Raw genomic sequence first — 19711 nt, forward strand, 5'->3', positions numbered from 1 at the left:
TCATACATTTTTGGACAAACTGGTCCATAGACACTTTGCCTAACTTACTCCTGGAAGCCACTGTTTGGTGATGACTTTGCACCACTGTGCTCCATGGTGTTTTCTTGCTACAATTTGGGAACATGAGCTTCATTTGCCCTTGGATTTACCCCCTCATGGAGGATCCCCGTTCTCTCTTCTGCTGAAGTGCTTTTGACAAATTGCAAGGAAGGAAAGTTTAAAAATCAACCAGCACCCTCTTCCCCTCTCCCTCTCTCAATTTCTCCCTCTTGTCAGTGCTGCCAGCTCTCACCCCTTTCTCTCCATATACGTACACTATACTGCATTTGGCTCACTGCTGCTTCCCCCTCCCATCTGGGATAGTTTTCGGTAATTGATCTTGCAGTTGCTCCATGAATAAAATCCCTTTTCTGGAAAAACGCTGATTTCCTCTTTCCCTCCCAGGAATTGTTTAGGATACTCTATATTACTGAAACTACAGAGTTCCTCATGTGCTCCTACTGATCTGGTTAAACATACTAGTTTTGGGGTGCCAGCTGCACTGGACTGACAGGAGTCTGTTCTCCAGCACAAATAAAATATTAAGAGGATTTGGAGGATTGGAGGATGGATGGCGGCTAACAGATTGAGGTTGAATCCTGACAAGACTGAAGTACTGTTTTGGGGGGACAGGAGGCGGGCAGGTGTGGAGGATTCCCTGGTCCTGAATGGGGTAACTGTGCCCCTGAAGGACCAGGTGCGCAGCCTGGGAGTCATTTTGGACTCACAGCTGTCCATGGAGGCACAGGTCAATTCTGTATCCAGGGCAGCTGTCTACCAGCTCCATCTGGTACGCAGGCTGAGACCCCATCTGCCTGTGGACTGCCTCACCAGAGTGGTGCATGCTCTGGTTATCTCCCGCTTGGACTACAGCAATGCGCTCTACGTGGGGCTACCTTTGAAGGTGACCCGGAAACTGCAATTAATCCAGAATGCGGCAGCCAGACTGGTGACTGGGAGTGGCCGCTGGGACCACATAACACCGGTCCTGAGAGATCTGCATTGGCTCCCAGTACGTTTCTGAGCACAATTCAAAGTGTTGGTGTTGACCTTTAAAGCCCTAAACGGCCTCGGTCCTGTATACCTGAAGGAGTGTCTCCACCCCCATCATTCAGCCCAGACATTGAGATCCAGCACCGAGGGCCTTCTGGCGGTTCCCTCATCGCGAGAAGTGAGGTTACAGGGAACCAGACAGAGGGCCTTCTTGATAGTGGCGCCCGCCCTGTGGAACGCCCTCCCTTCAGATGTCAAAGAGATAAACAACTACCTGACATTTAGAAGACATCAGGGAAGTTTTTAATGTGTGACATTTTAGTGTATTTTTGGTCTCTGTGGAAGCCGCCCAGAGTGGCTGGGGAAACCCAGCCAGATGGGCGGGGTACAAATAATAAATTATTATTATTATTATTATTATTATTATTATTATTATTATTATTAGAGTAGCAAAAAGCAAAGGTTTCCATAACAATCATCTGGCATCACAATGACATCAGGTGGCCCATTTTTGCCCATGTGGTCTACAATTAAACCGGCAAAGGCACAGCCCTGTGTTTTGCAAGCACTGATGATCAGCTGATTGTTGGGGCTTACAAAGCACCATATAGGGGCTTTACTTGGGGTTTTGCAAGCCCTCTTTCTGCTCAGTTTCTCTTTACCTGCCCTATACCCAGTGCTTTTCTTCGGGGGGTGGGGAGGAAATGTGCCGATACTCACCATGACGTTGTTACAGTAAGTGCCACGATTCTGACAAGTGTGGGGGGAAGGTGCCAGTACTGTGTATCCCTGAGTACCCCCAGAAATACGTGACCACTCTGGCACCACAGCAAAATCCCACCAGCCATCTGGGTTCCAGATGGGCGTCCTATCTGAAAAGAAAAGTAGGTTTCAGACCTGTATAGGAACATAGGGATCAAACAAGCATGGTAACCCATTTGGACAGGGAGAAATGTGTGTCATGGGCTTTGGTTCTTTCTCCACCAGCATCAAAAGGGAATCACTTTCCTGGAAAGCCTTTGTCACAGTTCCTTAATGAACTGGTTTTGTCCTAGAGAAGAAGGGGAGGAGCTTCTGTGAAAAGACCCACTAATCTGCTTCCTGGCAGGAGGAAAATTGGCTCAATCTTTCACTTACCAAAATATAAGGATTCTTAAAGGAAGCTGTAAAGAGAAAGATGTAGTGTAAATCTACTTATTAAAAAGAGCTACAGCCCTCTTTTCTTTTTTAAACAATCCCAGGTATATAGCAGTGTGAATATGTTTATGAATATATTCCAAATAATATTTGTTTGGGAAATGTTACAAGCAGTGGGGGGTTTTTTCTGGAGGTACTCCAGGGTATACAGTACTCGCAGCTCCCCCCCCCCAAATGTTAAAAGTGTGGCATTTATTATAACAACCTCATGGTGAGTACCAACACCATATACACTGGTAACAAGCATATTTCAGGCGCATTGTGTTTCAGTATTATTTTGAGATTTCTAGCTTTTGGTAATTTATCCAGAGACTCGAAATCCTAGGCAGCACACTGTCTCCCTTCTTATTTATCCTGGCTCTGGAACCCCTAGCAATCCGCATCCGAGCAGCCACAGACATCAAGGGAGTGGAAATAAAAGGCAGAACCTATTAATTAGGGCTCTTTGCAGATGACCTAATGGTCACAACACCAGACCCCATAAGCACAGCAACCTCCCTAATCAGAGAACTCAACACATTTGCAATGGTGTCGGGCCTACAGGTAAATTTTACAAAGTCAGAAGCTATGTGCTTCAACACCCCTCCTCACACCCAAAAAGAACTCACGAAGGTCACCAAAATAAAACTTTGCCACACCAAGTTCAGATACCTAGGGGTACAAATAACCAGAAACCTCAATAAATTGTACCTCCACAACTACAAGCCCCTGTGGCGACAAATTAACAAAGACCTAAAGAGATGGAATAACATGAACTTCACTCTCTCAAACAAAATAGCCATGATCAAAATGATCACACTCCCAAAACTAACCTACCTATTCCAAACCCTCCCAATCTGGATCCCCTCATCCCAACTTTGCAGTTGGCAGAGAAAACTACACTCTTTCATCTTCTCACATAAAAAACCAAGAATAAGCCCCAAATACCTCCACCTCCCCACCTCAGAAGGAGGATGGGGAATCCCCAACATAGAAGCATATTACAATGCCAACCAAATACGCCATATAATCCCATATATACTAGAAGATGAGACAAAACAATGGGTACACCTAGAGAGGGACACAATTGAAAACACCTGCACCACAACATACCCACTCCTCCCAAACAAACTAAAGAAAATTCCCACAACACTTAACAGGTACACACAGACCATGCTCAAAGCATGGAAAACACAAATAGGCAAACTATCCCCAACCCCATCCCCACTAATCCCCCTGGCGTACCACCCATTATTCCACCATGCAGCACAAAACCTCAAGATAAAAACCTGGCGAACCAAAGGCTTATATCGCCTAATAGACTTTTATAAAAATAACAAACCCTTGTCAACACAAGAAATACAAGACAAACTAGAAGACACCCAAATGCCCTGGTTAACACAACACCAACTACATGCCCTCTTAAACAACCCAACAGTAAAATCAGCAGCAACTAGGCCCCTGACAACCTTCAAAAACCTCCTCCTAACAACAAAGGGAAACGGTAAAGGGACGGTATCCGCAATATACAAAATCCCCTAGACGCAATCAAAAAACAATGGGAGAATGACATAGGCTATGAGATTAACCCCACTCAATGGACCAGAATGTGGTCTAAACCCCCCTTTAAATCCATATCAACGAAAAGAAAAGAACTCACACTGAAACTCACCTACAGGTGGTACCTAACACCAAGGAAACTAGCGCTAATACACCCAGGAACCTCACCAAAATGCTGGAGAGGGTGCACCTCCACAGGCACATACCTCCACATGTGGTGGGAGTGTCCCAAAATCCAACTATTCTGGACAACAGCCATACAAGAAATATGTAAAATAACTAAGCAAGTAATAGACATCACCCCAGAATTGGCCCTACTAAACATCTTCCAAGACAACAATGCCCATTTACACCACAAAGAACTCATAACCCACCTGCTCTCAGCAGCCAGAAACACCATAACCAGACACTGGAGAGACCTGTCAGGAGTAAGCATGGACCAATGGTACCAAATAGTATGGGAAACAGCCCTACTAGAAAAATTAACTACAGTGGTGCCTCGCAAGACGAAATTAATTCGTTCCGCAAGTTTTTTCATCTAGCGAATTTTTCGTCTTGCAAAGCACGGTGTCGGAAAAGTTTTGGAAAAGCTTCAAAAATCACCAAAGTCTTCAAAAACCTCAAAAAAGGCTACCACACCGCGTTCTATGAGTTGCTCCTCAAAGTCAAGTCGCAACTGTATTAATGGTGTTAAGAAAAAGGAAACAAACTTGCAAGACGTTTTCGTCTTGCGAAGCAAGCCCATAGGGAAATTCGTCTTGCGAAGCAGCTCAAAACCCGCAAAACCCTTTCGTCTAGCGAGTTTTTCGTCTTGCGAGGCATTCGTCTTGCGGAGCACCACTGTAATAAACTGAAACTGACACGGGGACAAACAGAAGAAGACGCCTTCACCCCGGTATGGCTCCCCTTTATCACATACACAGCCCAAAAGGACAGTGACAATAATCCACCAACAGCATACAAATCAATATGGCTAACCTGATCCAAAACACCCACCCACCTCACCCACACACGAAAACAAAGATCACCACAGCCAATCACAAGCAAACAATCACACCCCAGGCCAACCCCAATCTCTCTCACCACCAAAGGAACACAAGTGAACAACACAAGCAACGCTGACACCAAACTCTACATGCATTAAACATAATAGAAACACCGCCACCCGACCCCACCCCTATCCATCTTCCCCCTCTCCACCCCCCTTTCTTTTTCTTTTTTCTCTTCTTCTCCCCCTAATGCCTCAACAAATGAAACGGATTTGTAAAAATGTTACATAAAAAAAAAATACGAGGCACTACACTTCTGTAAAACAAGAAAATCCTGAATAAAATATATATTAAAAAAAAAGAAATCCTAGGCAGCAATTGCATAAGTAGGGTAGAAACATATGGAAACCCAGAAACCATCTGATGACTCAGGAGGATTGTTTTGTCTCCTTGGCAGGTGCTTGATCTCTGGAATCAAGAAATGGCCTGGGTGGTTGACGGAACACCAGGCAGAACTTGGGGTGATGAAATGGTAGGTATGATGGAGACTAGAGATGGAGAAAACCTCATTATGAATCCAAGGAGGCTTAGACTAGAGTTTATGTTAGGACCTCTTACGGTAATGAATTCTAGTTTGACTATGCTCTGTGTACAGTAATACTTCCTTTTGCCTGTTCAGAATCTTCTAACATTCAGCTTCACTGGATGGTTGTGGGTTGTAATACTGAGAGGGAGAAAAGTTTATCTCTGCCCATTCCCCCCCACACACACTTCCTGAGTCCCTGTACAATTTGGTGCAACTTGGACGCCACAGTTAGAGCAAATCCAGTGGATAGAACTTCAGCAACTGCATGTCATGAATACTTCTCAGTTTGTGAAGTCCGATGAGGTGGAAAGGATACAGAGGAGGTACAAAGTCAACCACCCGCAAACCTCAATTCTTTCCTGCTCTTGATTGCTGCCAAGAGTGCTTTTGGTCACTCTGGACTGGTGTTCCAGCTGCATCTGTTCCTAGAGAAGTCAGATCTATCTAGTGCCAATTTTCTAGAAAAAGAGGTGCCAGAACTCTCCATGAACACCTCCCTTGTTTTCTTAGAATCACAATGGCACCCACCTGAGAGTTCTGGCTGAAAAAGAAGCCCTGGAGCTATCCATTGTGACACCCCCTTCTGTTCTATCAAGACCAGATTACTGCAATGAGCTCTACATGGACCACTTCTGAAAAACACCCAGGCATGGGTCACTGGCCCAGAATCTGATACAGTAGTACCTCAGGTTAGGTACTTAATTCGTTCCGGAGGTTCGTTCTTAACCTGAAACTGTTCTTAACCTGAAGCACCACTTTAGCTAATGGAGCCTCCTGCTGCCGCCGTACCGCAGGAGAACGATTTCTGTTCTAATCCTGAAGCAAAGTTCTTAACCAGAGGTACTATTTCTGGGTTAGCGGAGTCTGTAACCTGAAGCGTATGTAACCCGAGGTACCACTGTAGTATGTTACCAGGAGCTAGTTCTTGGGGAGGGGGCACATTACACCTCTGTTAGAATAGTTGCATCAGCTTCTGGATTGTTTCCAGGCACAATTCAAAGTGCTGATTTTTTAACCCTTTAAAGCTGAAAACAACTTGGGTCCATTATATTATTCTATTTATTTTTCCTTTTGCTGCTGATTTTATTTTTGATTGCTACTAATATTGTGGTAATTGTGCTTTTAATGTTAGTGTCTGCTGCCTTGGGACTGGAGTGAAAAGCAGGCTACAAATACTTAAAATGCTGCCTTCTCCCTTATCAGCCTCCCTGCTCTTTAAGACCAGCAGGGCAGCCTCTTCACTTGGTCCTGACCCTGGCTGAGCGAGCACATCCAGCAGGTACATAGGATAAGGTGCTCTTTGTGGCAGTAGCGACAGTACAGAACTCTCTGCCTAGTAAGGCTTGACTTTGCTCTGGCTCGGATGACCTGTCATATGGTTAAGAAGATAGGACCTTCCCTGTCCTGCCGCTGCCCCGCTGCCCAGATTCGTTTTTTTAAGGATGTTGTTGGAAGCCCCCCCCCCCCCGTTGATCATTTAAATAAAAACCATTGAAAGGTGGGCTAAAAATATGTGGGCTAAAAATACAGAGTAGTTAATAAATGTATTTAAACTGAATTAATTTATCGATTGACTCATTAAAAAGCAAACGAGTAAACAGCTACCGGTTTCTAATCCTTGGCATTAAATTTGCTTTTGTAGCTTGTAGGATTTTGCTTGCCACGCTCTGAAGCAGCCTCAAGTGAACAGAGCATCAGGCACTAGGACAGGTGGCCTTGGGCCAATTGCTCTCTTCACTTAACACAGGATTGTTGTGAAGATGATAAAGAGTGTGTGTGTGTGTGTGTGTGTGTGAGAGAGAGAGAGAGAGAGAGAGACCCTGTATGTTGCCTTGAGCTCCTGGGAGGAATGGCCGAACAAGAGAACTCTGCATTGTACAAAATGAATGGCAGTTTCTCAGATGGGGCTGGAACTCTTGGCGGGCCCTGCTTCAGCGCCGAAATCCGTGCAGTGGAAATGCTAATTATCAACTGGCGGTCATTAATGCAAGCATTCCCCCTCATTTCGAACATGTCCTTTTGATTTTGCATTAATGGGCACCTTCTGTTGCGTCACACGGGCGGGGAGAAGAAGCGGAGCAGGGAAGAAGAAGCCCCCTCCTCTGCGTTTCTGAGTAAGGGGGGCAATTGCGAGTTGTCCCTTAAGTGCCCATTCCTGGAACGAGGAACTTGGGAGGCCGGTTCCTTGGGCAGCGCGCAAGCTTCCCGCACGCGACGCGCTGCAAAACTGCTGCGCCCCCGCACCCCCCCCTCCGCCGGGAAGCCCGCGTGCCCGGAGCTGGGGCTGCGCGTTGCTCTGGCTCGGAAGAGCTCCGCACTTCCCAAATCTTACTCTTCATTTGGTTCCTTGTCTTATTTTTTTAATTACTCGATTTTTTTTGGGGGGGGGACTTTTTTCTCCCACTCTTCGCTGCAAAAAGAAATCGAGAGGTTTGGTGGGGGTTTACCCTCATTCAACAGCCAAAGAGAGGCATTCACAGCTTTGCAAACTGAGTACATTTCTTTCTCCTTGCTCAAACCTTTCAGGGTTCTCCAGCAAGAAAAGACTCGCCTGCTTTGTAGCAAAGTGCAATGAAGTAAGTACGCAAAGTTCCTTTTGTTTTTTGAGCTGCTTCAGGGAAGACGGGTGGGGGGGGGCGACTGGAAGCGGAGATTTGGGGGGGGGGCTATAGGGAATATCTGGTTCCCCTACCAGTTAAGCCACCGACGTCATGAAGGTAAGAGCCAGACTGAAGCTGCAAACTTAACCCCACATACCTGGGAGGAATCCCCATTGAATTCATAAGACTTACTAGAGAGTAGCCGTGCTTAGGATCCGGGTGCAAGCAAGCTAAGTTTGGGTCTCCTTGAAATCGAAGGTGCTGGTGTTAAATCCTGACTGGGACCTAAGTTCAATGGACTTAGTCTGAATCCAGCCCTATATCTGACAAAACTGGCCGTTCTCCTAAGTGTTGCTGCTGTTTTCCCGCGCAAGGCTTTCGGATCGCTGCCGAAGCACGCAAACGGTGCACCCGGCTCCCCTTCTGCCCTGGAAGGCGGCCTGAAGCCCGCGGAGTCAGCCGCCAGCCCCGCAGACAAAGCGCTCGGCTGCCCGGGCGCCGCCAAGGCAGGCAGGAATGCCGCGGAAGGATCCGCAGCTGGGACCAATTAGTGGGGGGGGGGGGGAGTGTTCCTGCGAGCTGATCTGGCGACGGGAAAGAGACCTGGTTCCCCCCTCTTCTGTCTTCCCCCCCCCTCCGATGGAAAGCTGTGCAGTTAGTTACCCCTGCCTGCTTCAAACGGGTTGTTTGAGTCACATCTCGGGAAGGAAGCGGTGGCTAACCTCAAAGCCTTTTTTAATAGCTCCTGGAGATGAAGAGAGACTGCAGAAGTAGTTAAACAAGAACAGATGTTGGTGTTGCAAACACCGTGCCCTTGATTTAGAAGTCCGGACTTGATTTAGAGCAGCTAACCCTAGAAAGCTCTAGAAATCTGGTGGCAATCGCCGAATCAAGAAGAGCCCCTGCAGGATCAGGCCCAAGAGCAGTCTGGTCCAGTCTCCTGTTCTCAGTAGACAACCAGATGCTTATGGGAAGCTCACAACAAGTAGGGCCTGAGTGCAAGAGATACTCCCCACTTGTGCTTCCTAGTCATTGGGACCATGCCTTTGGTATTGGGCATGGGTAGGCAAACTAAGGCCTGGGGACCGGATCCAGCCCAGTCACCTTCTAAATCCAGCCTGTGGATGGTCTGGGAATCAGCATGTTTTTTACATGAATAGAATTGTGTCCTTTTATTTAAAATGCACCTCTGGGTTATTTGTGGGGCATAGGAATTCGTTCATTTATTTCCCCCCCCCCAAAATATAGTCCAGCCCCCCACAAACTCTGAGGGACAGTGGACTGGCCCCCTGCTGAAAAAGTTTGCTGACCCTGGGAATTGGAGATAATAGCCATTGTATCTTCCATGGAGTTGCCTAACTCTCTTTTAAAGTTGGTGGTTATTGCTGCATCTTTTTAGAAGCCAATTCCAACATTCAGCTTCATTGGATGGCTGTGGGTTCTAATATTACAAAGAGGGTGAGAGAGAGATGCTCTGTGTCCACTTTCTTCATCCTCTGAATGGTCTTCTTTCTGGTCTTCTTACCCCAGATGTTTACTGGGAAGAAGGGTCCTCTTTCTTCACTGATACATATTCCACTTAAGTAAGTATGCATCTGATTGTTGCTTTAGAGTCTTTGCAATGTGACTTAGAACAGTTGGTGTTGCTTCTGTGCATTGTGCTACCACTTCAGGGGCTCCCACTTGGAATAGGCTTGCTAAACCCAGGCTAGTTCACTGTGAGCCCCTTGAAGTTCTTCAAAGCTTAGAAAAGCATAAAATTGGAGCTGGATGGGGTACTGGAGATCTTTTAATCCAGTCCTGTGCTCGGTGCTGGATCTTGTAACAAACGCATCCCTGAGAAATGACCGCCTAGTATTATTTTGCCATGTCCTGTTTTAAACACATAATCTGCTATGAAAGCAAGTGTTCGTTTGTTGGTCACTTGGAAGACTGCTCTTCAATTGCCAAGTAATCGGAAAATAATTGTAAAATGCAGGTGCTGTAACTAGTGTTTTTATTCTAAATATAATTATATTTTGAAATCTAGGAATTTCTATGTATGGTCATACTGGATTTGTTAGCAGGCTCTTGGCTGTAAGCTGGTACTACTGAATGCGTAATATTTATGTTGCTTGTGTCACTCCTGAGTAATTGCATTATATGACACAAAGGATGGGATCGTTTGGAGCAAGAGGTCAGTTACCTAATATTGCTGCTTAGCGCTTGGAATACTGTCTACTGGATGGTACATCTCAAAAGGGGTTTTGTGGAGCTGGAGAAAGTTCAGAAAAGGGCAACAAAAACAGTCCCCTGTGAGAAGTTAAAATGTTTGCGGATTTTTGGTTTCGAAAATTGATTTGATTGGGGAAAGTGTTTTCTTCCTCTCTCGTGAAATTAGAGCTGAATCTTGGGAGATATAGGACAAAAGGAAATACTTCACAGCGCAATTCACTACTACAAGGTGACAGTAATGGCTGCCTCCTTGGATGGCTGTAAAGGCTCCTCCTGGTCAGGATAGCTCTATTACTTCCACGTGCCTCTGAATACCAATTTATTGGGGAACACAAAAAGTGCCATTGCAGTCATTGTTCAAAACATCCTTTGCCTTCCTTAAAATGTGCTGTATTGTCAGTATTTTTGTCATTTTATCTGCATTCCTAAAATAGCGTTCTAGTCAGAGATGCTCTATGTTCTCCAAAGTGCTTCCGTTCCATTAATGCGGGGGCAAGATGCTAGGAAGGGTTAGGGGAAGGGTGAGATTTCTTGGGCATGAATTTTGAGTCAGTTCTCCCTTAGTAAAAGATATAATTTGGAGCTACTATGTTCTGTGTTCCTGTGTGGAAAAAGTGGGGTCATATGGATTTGCGAAGTTCGGACTATATCCATTTGGTATAATATTGGTATTTTGAGAGCAGGTGACTAATGAATATGAACATATCTATGTTCTCAAGAGCAGCTGGAAGGTTGCCATATTTCAAAAAGTAAAATTGTTGAGCTTTTTTAAAGAAAATAAGCTTTTGGGGGGAAACCTATCCCAAAAATAGTGATATTTTGAGCTGTTTACGCTGCTTTTTCCATTGCATTGCCATACATCTGGATTTTCTCTGACATTTTGACTGTTCGGCAAAATTCCCCCGGCACCATTTTTACACCCAAAAACCAGGACATGTCAGGAATTTTCCTGACGTATGGCAAGACAAGAGTAGCACCACTTACCACTTTGTATTAGTTTGTAACAAAATCTGGTCAGTCACAATATGAGTGTGGGGTGTAATTTGGTACACTATTGTTGGTATTAAATAGTTGTCCAACATAGTCCGATGAGGAGTGTTGCATTGTAACCAAAATGGAAGATCCAGATGCTTTACTCGAATGTTAAGACTCGCAAAACTTAACATTTTGATGAATAAACCATCTGCCATTTTGTTCGGATTGAGAAATAAAAGAAATGAACCTCCTTTGGCTGCATTGGCAACACATTCCTATAATGTTCCTGTTCGGTCACAGAACTGATGCATAACCCCGAGATTCCTGCATTCCTACCTTGTGCATTGATGCCAGTGGCATAAATTAAAAAGTCAAAGGTAGCATCTTTCCTTAAGTGTGGAGCCCATGCTTATCTTTCTGTAAGGACAGCTGACCCCATTCTGAGATTGAAGTGGTTGTATAGAACAGATTACTGCCTCAAATAACCATGATTAGATCCTCATTGCTGTTTTATACTTATAATCAAATGTCTCATAACATTGCAAGATGTGATTATTTCAATCTCATAATTCATTTATAATAATTACTGTTAAACTAACTAACTAAAAAAAGGTAACATGCATTTGGAGGTGCTATCGTTTTCTCTCTCTGCCTTTTTAATCAGTGTGAAGATATCACAGGCTTTCTCTGGCAGTTTAATTATAGACTGGCAGCCGCTCTTCATGGCTATACTTCGTTGGGGAGCTGACAGTCTGTTAGCAGGAAGAACCTCTGATACGAATTTGAGTCAGCACGCTTCCAAGAACTGCTTTCAAGGTACTTGATAATGCATGTTCTCTCCTGTTCTGCTGTGCTGCTTTCTCCCCTAGTACCTCCTGTGCTTTTCAATGTTTGCAGCTTCTGTATTTTAGGCCCTCTTATCATTTTTGCTATTTGTTTATTTTTTAAAGTATTTATGTACCGCCCTCTCATAGAATATCAGGATGGTGCACAGCAGCATAAAAACTCAACACACACGCAACAGTGCAGAACAGTGCAGAATTTGCTAGCTAAGATTCTTCACCTTCAGAGTTTGGACTTTCAGTATCATCTTTGTGTGATAAGATGCCTTCATTTCTGCTCCAGTCTAGAGTCAGACTTTGGGAGTTACTTTTTTGTTTGTAGTATCAGGTTCTCTCCCTGCCCCTGCCGCCCCAATCAGGAGAGCAAATGGGGAGTACAAAAGTCCCAGTTCATATATAACTGTTCTTTGTGCCAGTCATACTGTGCGACAGGAACTGATTTTGCAGCGCAGCCCACGTCTACTCGGTATTTGCAGCTTGGTCAGAGCATGGCCCCCCTCTCTCTTTGCTCTTGAATTCCATAATTTCAGCAACTTTTTTCACATCCCCAAGAATTAATGCACTTCTGGGTCAGTTCCCTTATAAGGAGAGAATACTGGAGAAATTGTGTTTTTTTATTGCCGTGTGTGAAAAGGAACATTTTCTCAGAATCACAATCCTTATGTAGGCAAAATGGGAGATAGCAGGAGGCTTGGGGGGAAACCCAAGTTTTGCAAAAGTACAAAGAAACTTTTTGGGGTGGGGAGAATGGCTCCATTCATGTCAGCAGGCTAGGGGAAACCCATGCTTTGCAAACATGCAAAGCAACTTCAGGGGAAAAACTAAAAGAGAAAAAAATCTTCAACAACCCAGTGAAGATGGAGCGTGTTCAGTGGTCACAGGATGGTGAGTATGTGCGCATGGAGTGGAGGAGGGGAAGGAGGGTGGTGGTAATAGAATGGAGTATCCTAGAAAAAAACTGTGGCTGGAAGGAATCCTGAATACAAACTTTTCACACTGCAACATTTTGTTTTAGGATCTACTTCTATCTGTTCATTTACAAATATGCAAGGTGGGGCGAGTCTTAAGTTGAATCTGGGTTGATTTTGCAACTCCTCATCACCACTCTAGTTTGCTTTTTGCCTACCAGCTGCAAAACTTGGAACTCTTTCTCTTACTCCTAAAATTCAAACTGTTCTCCATCCTTTGGTGTGTGCACACATAGACCACTGATTTCAGACTCTGCCCTGAGCAATAGTTGTGACCTTTGCAGTGCCCTTGAGTAGGCATGAACCATCAAAAGCCATAAAAGAAGCTGTCTGTCTGTCTGTCTGTCTGTCTGTCTGTCTGTCTATCTGTCTATCTATCTAATCTTCTTTTGATGCCCCACAAAAGCATTCCCCTAACACCAGGATGTGAATATGTTTGCTTTAGATTCCTCTCCAGAGATTCTCTTTTAATTTTACATCAGTATTGCTAATGGGCTCACATTGTTTCCTTTTTAATCCATCTCCCATGCTAAGAATATCTCAAAAATATAATCCCTTGTAGTATACTATAGGCCAAGACAAATGGTGTAAGAAGCCCTTTTTTCTTTTCCTTTCTCTGAAGCTTATATCCTACCTTCCTTCAAGGAGCTCAGGGTGTTATATACATGCACAATTTATCACATTTTTCCATGTATAAGACGACCTTTTTCTGACTTTTTTGTGATAAATTGAGGGTCGTCTTATACACGGGTTAATACGCTAAGTAAGCGAGGGCTGGTGCTGCGGCAGTAGCAGGGAAATGTTGGAGAGGAGGCTGCTTACCTGTTCTTCCCAGCTTAGGAAGAGTATTTGGTGAGTGCCAGTATGTGGTGGTATTACGGCACCAGTTCCGTCAGCCAGAGTGAAGGATCACCGAAAAGCTGCTCAACAGCTCAGCGAACTTACAAAAGAAGCTCAGCAACTGTTGAGGGCTCCAAAAAATAGGGGCCGTCTTATACATGGGGTCGTGTTATACACAGAAAAATACGGTATCTTCAAAACAACCCTGTGAGGTAGATTAGGTTGAGAGACAGTAATACACTGAGGTTCCTGAGTGGATATTTGAACCTTGGTCTGCCAAATCCCAGCCTAAGGGCTCACCCACATGGAAGTTTAATGTGGATTGAAGCAACTTGTGTGTGTGTGTGTGTGTGTGTGTGTGTGTGTGTGTGTGTGTGTGTATCTCTGATTTTTTGTGGCGGCCACACAGCATCCTCATCCTAGTGACAGCTACTACTTCTCCCCACTAAATTTGGATTTTCCCAAACCACAGATAAATCTCAATAAAGGAAGAAAACCCAGTGTAAGACCACATGCTACTTGCCCATGAACACACTGTGCATTGCGGGGGGTATTTAAATGTGTGGTGGTGTTTTTCTATTGCCACACCCCTTACTTCCATAGTGTTTCCATCAACCCAAAGGGAAGGATGTGGCCTTCTCTTTTTCACCGGTTGTTACGGAAGGCACATTCAAGGTATTTTTATTTTTAAAATGTTACTGTTGCACAGAAGTGCTGTTGCACAAAACAGCTGTATTAAATAATAATAAAGCTGCTCCAGATCCTTTCCTGGTTTGAAGCAACATACACTTAAAAAAAAAAGTTTTAACAAAATAATTTATTGTTTATTTATTTACACCATGATATGAGACGTTAAGAAAAGAGTTTGATGGTTCTTGGAAATGTGGAGAAATTATTCTGAAATGTGTGTTAAAATTCCAAAGGACAGTGGAAACTTCAAGTTCTGCCAGAAGCTGGGAGTGGGGCAGTTATGAGCTATTTTGGTACAATTCATAACTATCGTTAGTCATGCCAGAACACTGCAGGCAACCATGTTGAAATAATCATTATTTGCTGCCATTTGCTGCAAGAGACTAACATGGCTGCTTTGACTAGCTTGGTACCCTTCAGATGTTGAATATTTATCATATTTTTTGCCCTATGGGACGCACTTTTCCCCCTCCAAAAATGAAGGGGAAATGTGTGTGCGTCCTATGGGGCGAATGCAGGCACCGACCCCTCTCGCTCTCCAGGCTTCAGGAAGCTCTGCGCAACCCTCGGGAGACCGGCTCTGAGGGTTGCGCAGAGCAGCCTGCAGTTCCGGGCTCAGCGCAGCTCTGCGCGGCCACGGGAGCCGGGCACGAAGTCCCGCCCGGCTCCCGATGGCTGCGCAGAGCTGCCTGCAGTCCCGGGCTCAGCGCACTTCTCCCCATCGCCAGCCCCACAAGCTCAGGGAACAGCGGGGAGGCGGAGCGCGCCTTCCCGCTGTTCCCTGACCTAGTTCTTCCAGCCCCGCACCTGGGGGGGAAATAATTTTTTTTTCTTTATTCCCCCCCCAAAAAAAAAACCTAGGTGCACCCTATGGGCCGGTGCATCCTATGGGGCGCAAAATACGGTAAACTCCAATTGTTTCCCCAGTGCAAAGCAAGTGTGGACTTCTGGGGTAGGGAAATAAACTACATAATTTTCTATTTGTTTGGTTTTTACAGTGGTATTTAGATACAGCTGCTTCTGTCTTTGATATGCCATTGCTTACCTTCAATTCATCCCTTCCTTTTGCCCAAGTAAGGGCCCAGAACTTACCCTCTCATTTGTGTGTGTGTATATTCGCAGGACTGAATATAAAGACAGTGGTGGCATCTTCCTGTGATTTGCAGGCTTTCTGAGAGATGATCGGAGAGAAGGCAGATGAACAAACTCGGCAGCTTTTCCGCTTCACAGAGGCAACCCCAAGAGTCTCCTTTTAGCCCAGCATCAACCAGATTGCTGTCTCACTACCGTGCATTTCGTGATCGTGAATGGGAAGTGGTGGAACGGTCGCTTGGCCTCCTGCAGGCCAGTGGATTTTACTGGGGCCCTTTGTCTGTTCATGAGGCCCATGCTAGGTTACTGCAAGAGCCGGTGGGGACCTACTTGCTGCGAGACAGCTCTCAGGGAAACTGCCTTTTCAGCCTCAGCGTCCGCATGCCGTCTGGACCCGTCAGCCTCCGGATCTCTTTCCGCAAAGGCTACTTTTGGCTGAAGGACTGGTTTTCGGACTGCGTACTGAGGTTGCTTGAACTAGTGGTGGCAGGAACCAGGACTAAACCCCTCCACTGTGATGCACTGGGAGAAGCTCCTGTGGTATTTTCCGAGCCCCTCTGCAAGGAGCATAGGGCTGTGTCCACGCTGCAGGAACTCTGCCAACGCGCCTTACCTGCTTCCAGCAGGACTGGGCGGGGCAGTTGTTGGACTCTACCTCTTCGCTGGCAACAGAAATGCCAAAATGTGTGTGGCGGGCAAAAATATGCAAATATTGATGACGCCAATGCGCTAACAGAATGAGTCATTGCTTTTCCTGAATTCTTAGGGTCTGTTTCAATTTCCTTTTATAGGCTAGAGGTAAACATTGCCTTTCATCCGCAACTTGGTATTCCAGCTGCCTAAGCCAGTCTTTCCTGATGGAACATTGAAACTTGGTTTCAGAGATCTGATGCTGAGATAGGGCGTAGAGGTTGAATGCTGATCTCTAGAACCAGAGAGGCACTGCTCTGTGTATATGGGAGATTATTGGAAAACTTAAGCTGCTACCACTTACCTGCGAGTAAGCTTCATTGAACTCAACAAAACTCACTTTGAGTTGACATGTAGAAGATAGCACTGTTATACTTGCAACCAAGCCGCCTTCTCAGTGGGGCAGGTTCAGCAGTGTCTAGCCTTTCTCCTCCACGCATCTCCCTAAATTCTCCTTCCCACTGGGTACTGTCCTCATTGTGTCAGGGTAGGAAGAAGAAGGCTTTTATTTTAGCACTTCCCAGCAACTCCATTATTTGGCTTAATATTAGCATTATTTTATAAGAAAAATGTGAGTCTTTAATACAATACTCAAGATTATTGTATTTGGTATTCACACTTGTGGAAAAATGGAGGAATTTAATGAAAATTACAAAGAATCTACAGTGGTACCTCAGGTTACATACACTTCAGGTTACATACGCTTCAGGTTACAGACTCCGCTAACCTAGAAATAGTACCTTGGGTTAAGAACTTTGCTTCAGGATGAGAACAGAAATCATGCTCCAGAGGCAGCAGCAGCAGGAGGCCCCATTAGCTAAAGTGGTGCTTCAAGTTAAGAACAGTTTCAGTTTAAGAACGGACCTCCAGAACGAATTAAGTACTTAACCCGAGGTACCACTGTATATCAGATTAAAGTAAAACCAACCAACCCCCCACTACCTAAAACAAGTGGTAGCCAGTGTACAAGGGATTCAGTTGAGAATAAGAAATGAAAAAGGTGCATATTCAGAGTAATAATAATAATAATAAATTTTATTTATATCCCGCCCTCCCCAACTGAAGCCAGGCTCAGGGCGGCTAACAACAATAAAACAATACAAAAGTACAGCATAAACAACACTCTAATATCATTCATTATAAAATTAATTAATTTAAGCCACTGGCAACCATTGGGCCAGAGCTCCGCGAAGATTGCCGAGGGAGGGAGTCAGGCTGTGCCCTGGCCAAAGGCCTGGTGGAACAGCTCTGTCTTGCAGGCCCTGCAGAAAGATGTCAGGTCCTGCAGGGCCCTAGTCTCTTGTGACAGAGTGTTCCACCAGATCGGAGCCACAGCCGAAAAAGCCCTGGCTCTAGTTGAGTAAAAGGGTAAGTAGAGTTTTTCACTTGCTCAGACTATAATCCTAGACCTTCTTACCTGGGGACAAGCCCCACGGAACTCAGATTGAACATCCAAATGGACATACTATATAGGACCGCAGTATAATAATATTTTAGTAATTGTCTTAATCTGCAGTAATTAAAAAGGTGCCTGAAAAGCATTTAATTGTATTTATTTAGTGAGTCTTGTAAAAAAGTGTGCTGCTGTCATTCAGTGGGGGAGAAATGGGGAAAACTCTTCTTTAAATGTATTCATCCTTTTTGTACAGCGGTGTTTTCATAAAAGTGAACTCAATTACTGTCAATGTATTGACTTCTGCAGTTTTGTTATATGTAGACTGCAGCATCTGGATATCTAAGTGTGTTAGTGGTGAGTCTGGATTTTGGAATCTATACCATGGTTTTTTTGCTCATGATTTATGCAGCTTGATTAAAATTAACACAGTTGTTTGGGGCATTTTCATGGCTCCTGCTACAAACAAAGGAGTACAGCAGGAGGCTTGGAGAAGCATATCGAGAAGAGCCATCTGAGCAGCATCTTCAAAATTCAGGGCAACACTGGGACTAGCCAAGGATGGAATTTCTTACTTCGGTGGACCAGAGGCCTGCTATTCCACCACCCTGTTCTCAGTGGCCAAACAGATGCCTACATGATCCACAGACCCCTTCAAATCTCTGGGGTTGTTCTAGACTTAGTCATACAGTACTTCGAATAGGCCCATTGGGATCAATGGGATTAAAGTTAGTCATGACCTGCTTAAGTGTCATTGATATCAGTAGGTCTACTTTAAGCATGGCTAATTCTAAAACCAACTTTTGTCACCCATACACTTACCTGGACGCAAACCTCACTGAACTCAGTTGGAGTTGCATCCGAGTAAACATGCATAGGACTTCACTGTTGTACCATTCAAATCAAGGACAGATACCAACCGGAAGAAATGTATCCTTTTAGAACGCTGATTGAAAGATGACCATCTTTAGCAGCAGCCAAAAAAGCAATGGAGAAGGCAACTGTCTGATATGCAGTGGGAAGGAGTTCCAAAGGGCACATTATGCGGAACAGGCCTCCGGATCAGATGGTATCTGCAGAACTCAGTGGTTGGTTGGGGATGAAACAATCTTTTAGGTATCCTGGCCTCAAACTGCATAAGGCTTTTTACACCAGCACCTTGAACCTAGGCCTAATCAACGACTGAATTTTTAGATCCTTTACTGCAGCAATGGGGAACCTGAAGCCCACCAAATATGGTTGGTTTACAACTCCCATCATCCCAGGCTGGCTGGGGCTAATGGGATTTAGAGTCCAACAAAAACTAGAAGGCCACAGATTCCACAGCCAATGAATGCCTTCCCATCAGATGTCAAATAAACAACTACAGTATCTGACTTTTAGAAGACATCTGAAGGCAGCCCTGTTTAGTGAAGTTTTTAATGGTTGATGTTTTATAATGTTTTTAATACGCTGTTAGGAACCGTCCAGAGTGGCTGGAGAAGTGTGTAGGCTTGTTATAACTTCACTCTTCTGTATCCTGGCAGCTAATTTACAAAGAGAAATAGAAAACTGTTATGCAGTGCCCCCTTGTGAGTGCATATGCCACACAGTCTTATCTATCTACATCTATCTTCTGCCTCTGTTACATTTGAATGGAAACTTCTCCTCCTGATGGCTTTAATTACAATTTATTAGCAACAGCAAACTTTTGATACAGATCAGGGTAGGAAATAATAGCTGAAAAAGGAGGGCATTGAGTTGTGAGGATATTGCGGGTGTATCTTTATTTCTAGCAGTTCATTGTGTTAAGCGAATGTGACAACTTGAGCTTCGGTTCTTGGAGCATACTGAATTTGATTTTAAGGTGCCATCGCTGTAATCTGATGTTGAAAGATCTTGACAGGCTGCAATAAATAGTTGCCTCTGCAAAATGACATCAGCTGCCTTTGCATTTAATTGGAAAATAGACATTCTTAGTGGCTGCATGTTTACCCGAGCATGAGCATCATCCAGAGCTAGTAGTCATTGGCTGTGATATCATTTGGTGGACAGGGTTCAGCAAGCGGAGATTGTCTTGTGGCA

The 19711-nt window shown here is 44.7% G+C and overlaps 2 protein-coding genes across 7 annotated transcripts in view; one reads left to right on the forward strand and one right to left on the reverse strand.

Moving 5' to 3' along the window:
* SERHL2 (serine hydrolase like 2) overlaps window positions 1–8426 on the reverse strand; it is a 25277-nt gene extending 16851 nt beyond the window's left edge. The window contains exons 1-2 of one of the 2 annotated variants that reach the window (XM_082240025.1): window positions 8136–8426; window positions 1753–1904 (exon numbers count right to left, since the gene is read on the reverse strand). The gene's annotated coding sequence lies outside the window, so the exon portion shown is untranslated. The remainder of the gene's footprint in view (window positions 1–1752; window positions 1905–8135) is intronic. The other variant, XM_082240026.1, reaches the window with a different exon arrangement.
* On the forward strand, window positions 6842–17271 carry LOC309541848 (suppressor of cytokine signaling 1-like). 5 transcript variants are annotated; one of them, XR_014223966.1, is made up of 5 exons: window positions 6842–7919; window positions 9343–9526; window positions 11797–11948; window positions 15595–16931; window positions 17173–17271. XR_014223966.1 is itself a non-coding variant. In XM_082240047.1 (4 exons), the coding sequence occupies exon 4, from the start codon at window positions 15670–15672 to the stop codon at window positions 16303–16305; it is 636 nt and encodes a 211-aa protein (XP_082096173.1). In that variant the 5' UTR covers window positions 6842–7919; window positions 9343–9526; window positions 11797–11948; window positions 15595–15669; the 3' UTR covers window positions 16306–17265. The 5 variants fall into 5 exon arrangements, 4 of the variants coding, with proteins under 4 accessions (XP_082096173.1, XP_082096174.1, XP_082096175.1 ...); XM_082240047.1 differs by having other exon boundaries at window positions 15595–17265; XM_082240048.1 differs by having other exon boundaries at window positions 11838–11948; window positions 15595–17265.
* Window positions 17272–19711: the final 2440 nt, after the last annotated feature.

Source organism: Podarcis vaucheri (assembly GCF_965113315.1).
Source record: "Podarcis vaucheri genome assembly, chromosome: 10".
Taxonomy (NCBI): Eukaryota; Metazoa; Chordata; class Lepidosauria; order Squamata; family Lacertidae; genus Podarcis; species Podarcis vaucheri.

Bases quoted from the DNA above. Each gene is read 5' to 3' on its own strand.
- LOC309541848 (XM_082240047.1), top strand. From the start codon at position 15,670: ATGAACAAACTCGGCAGCTTTTCCGCTTCACAGAGGCAACCCCAAGAG.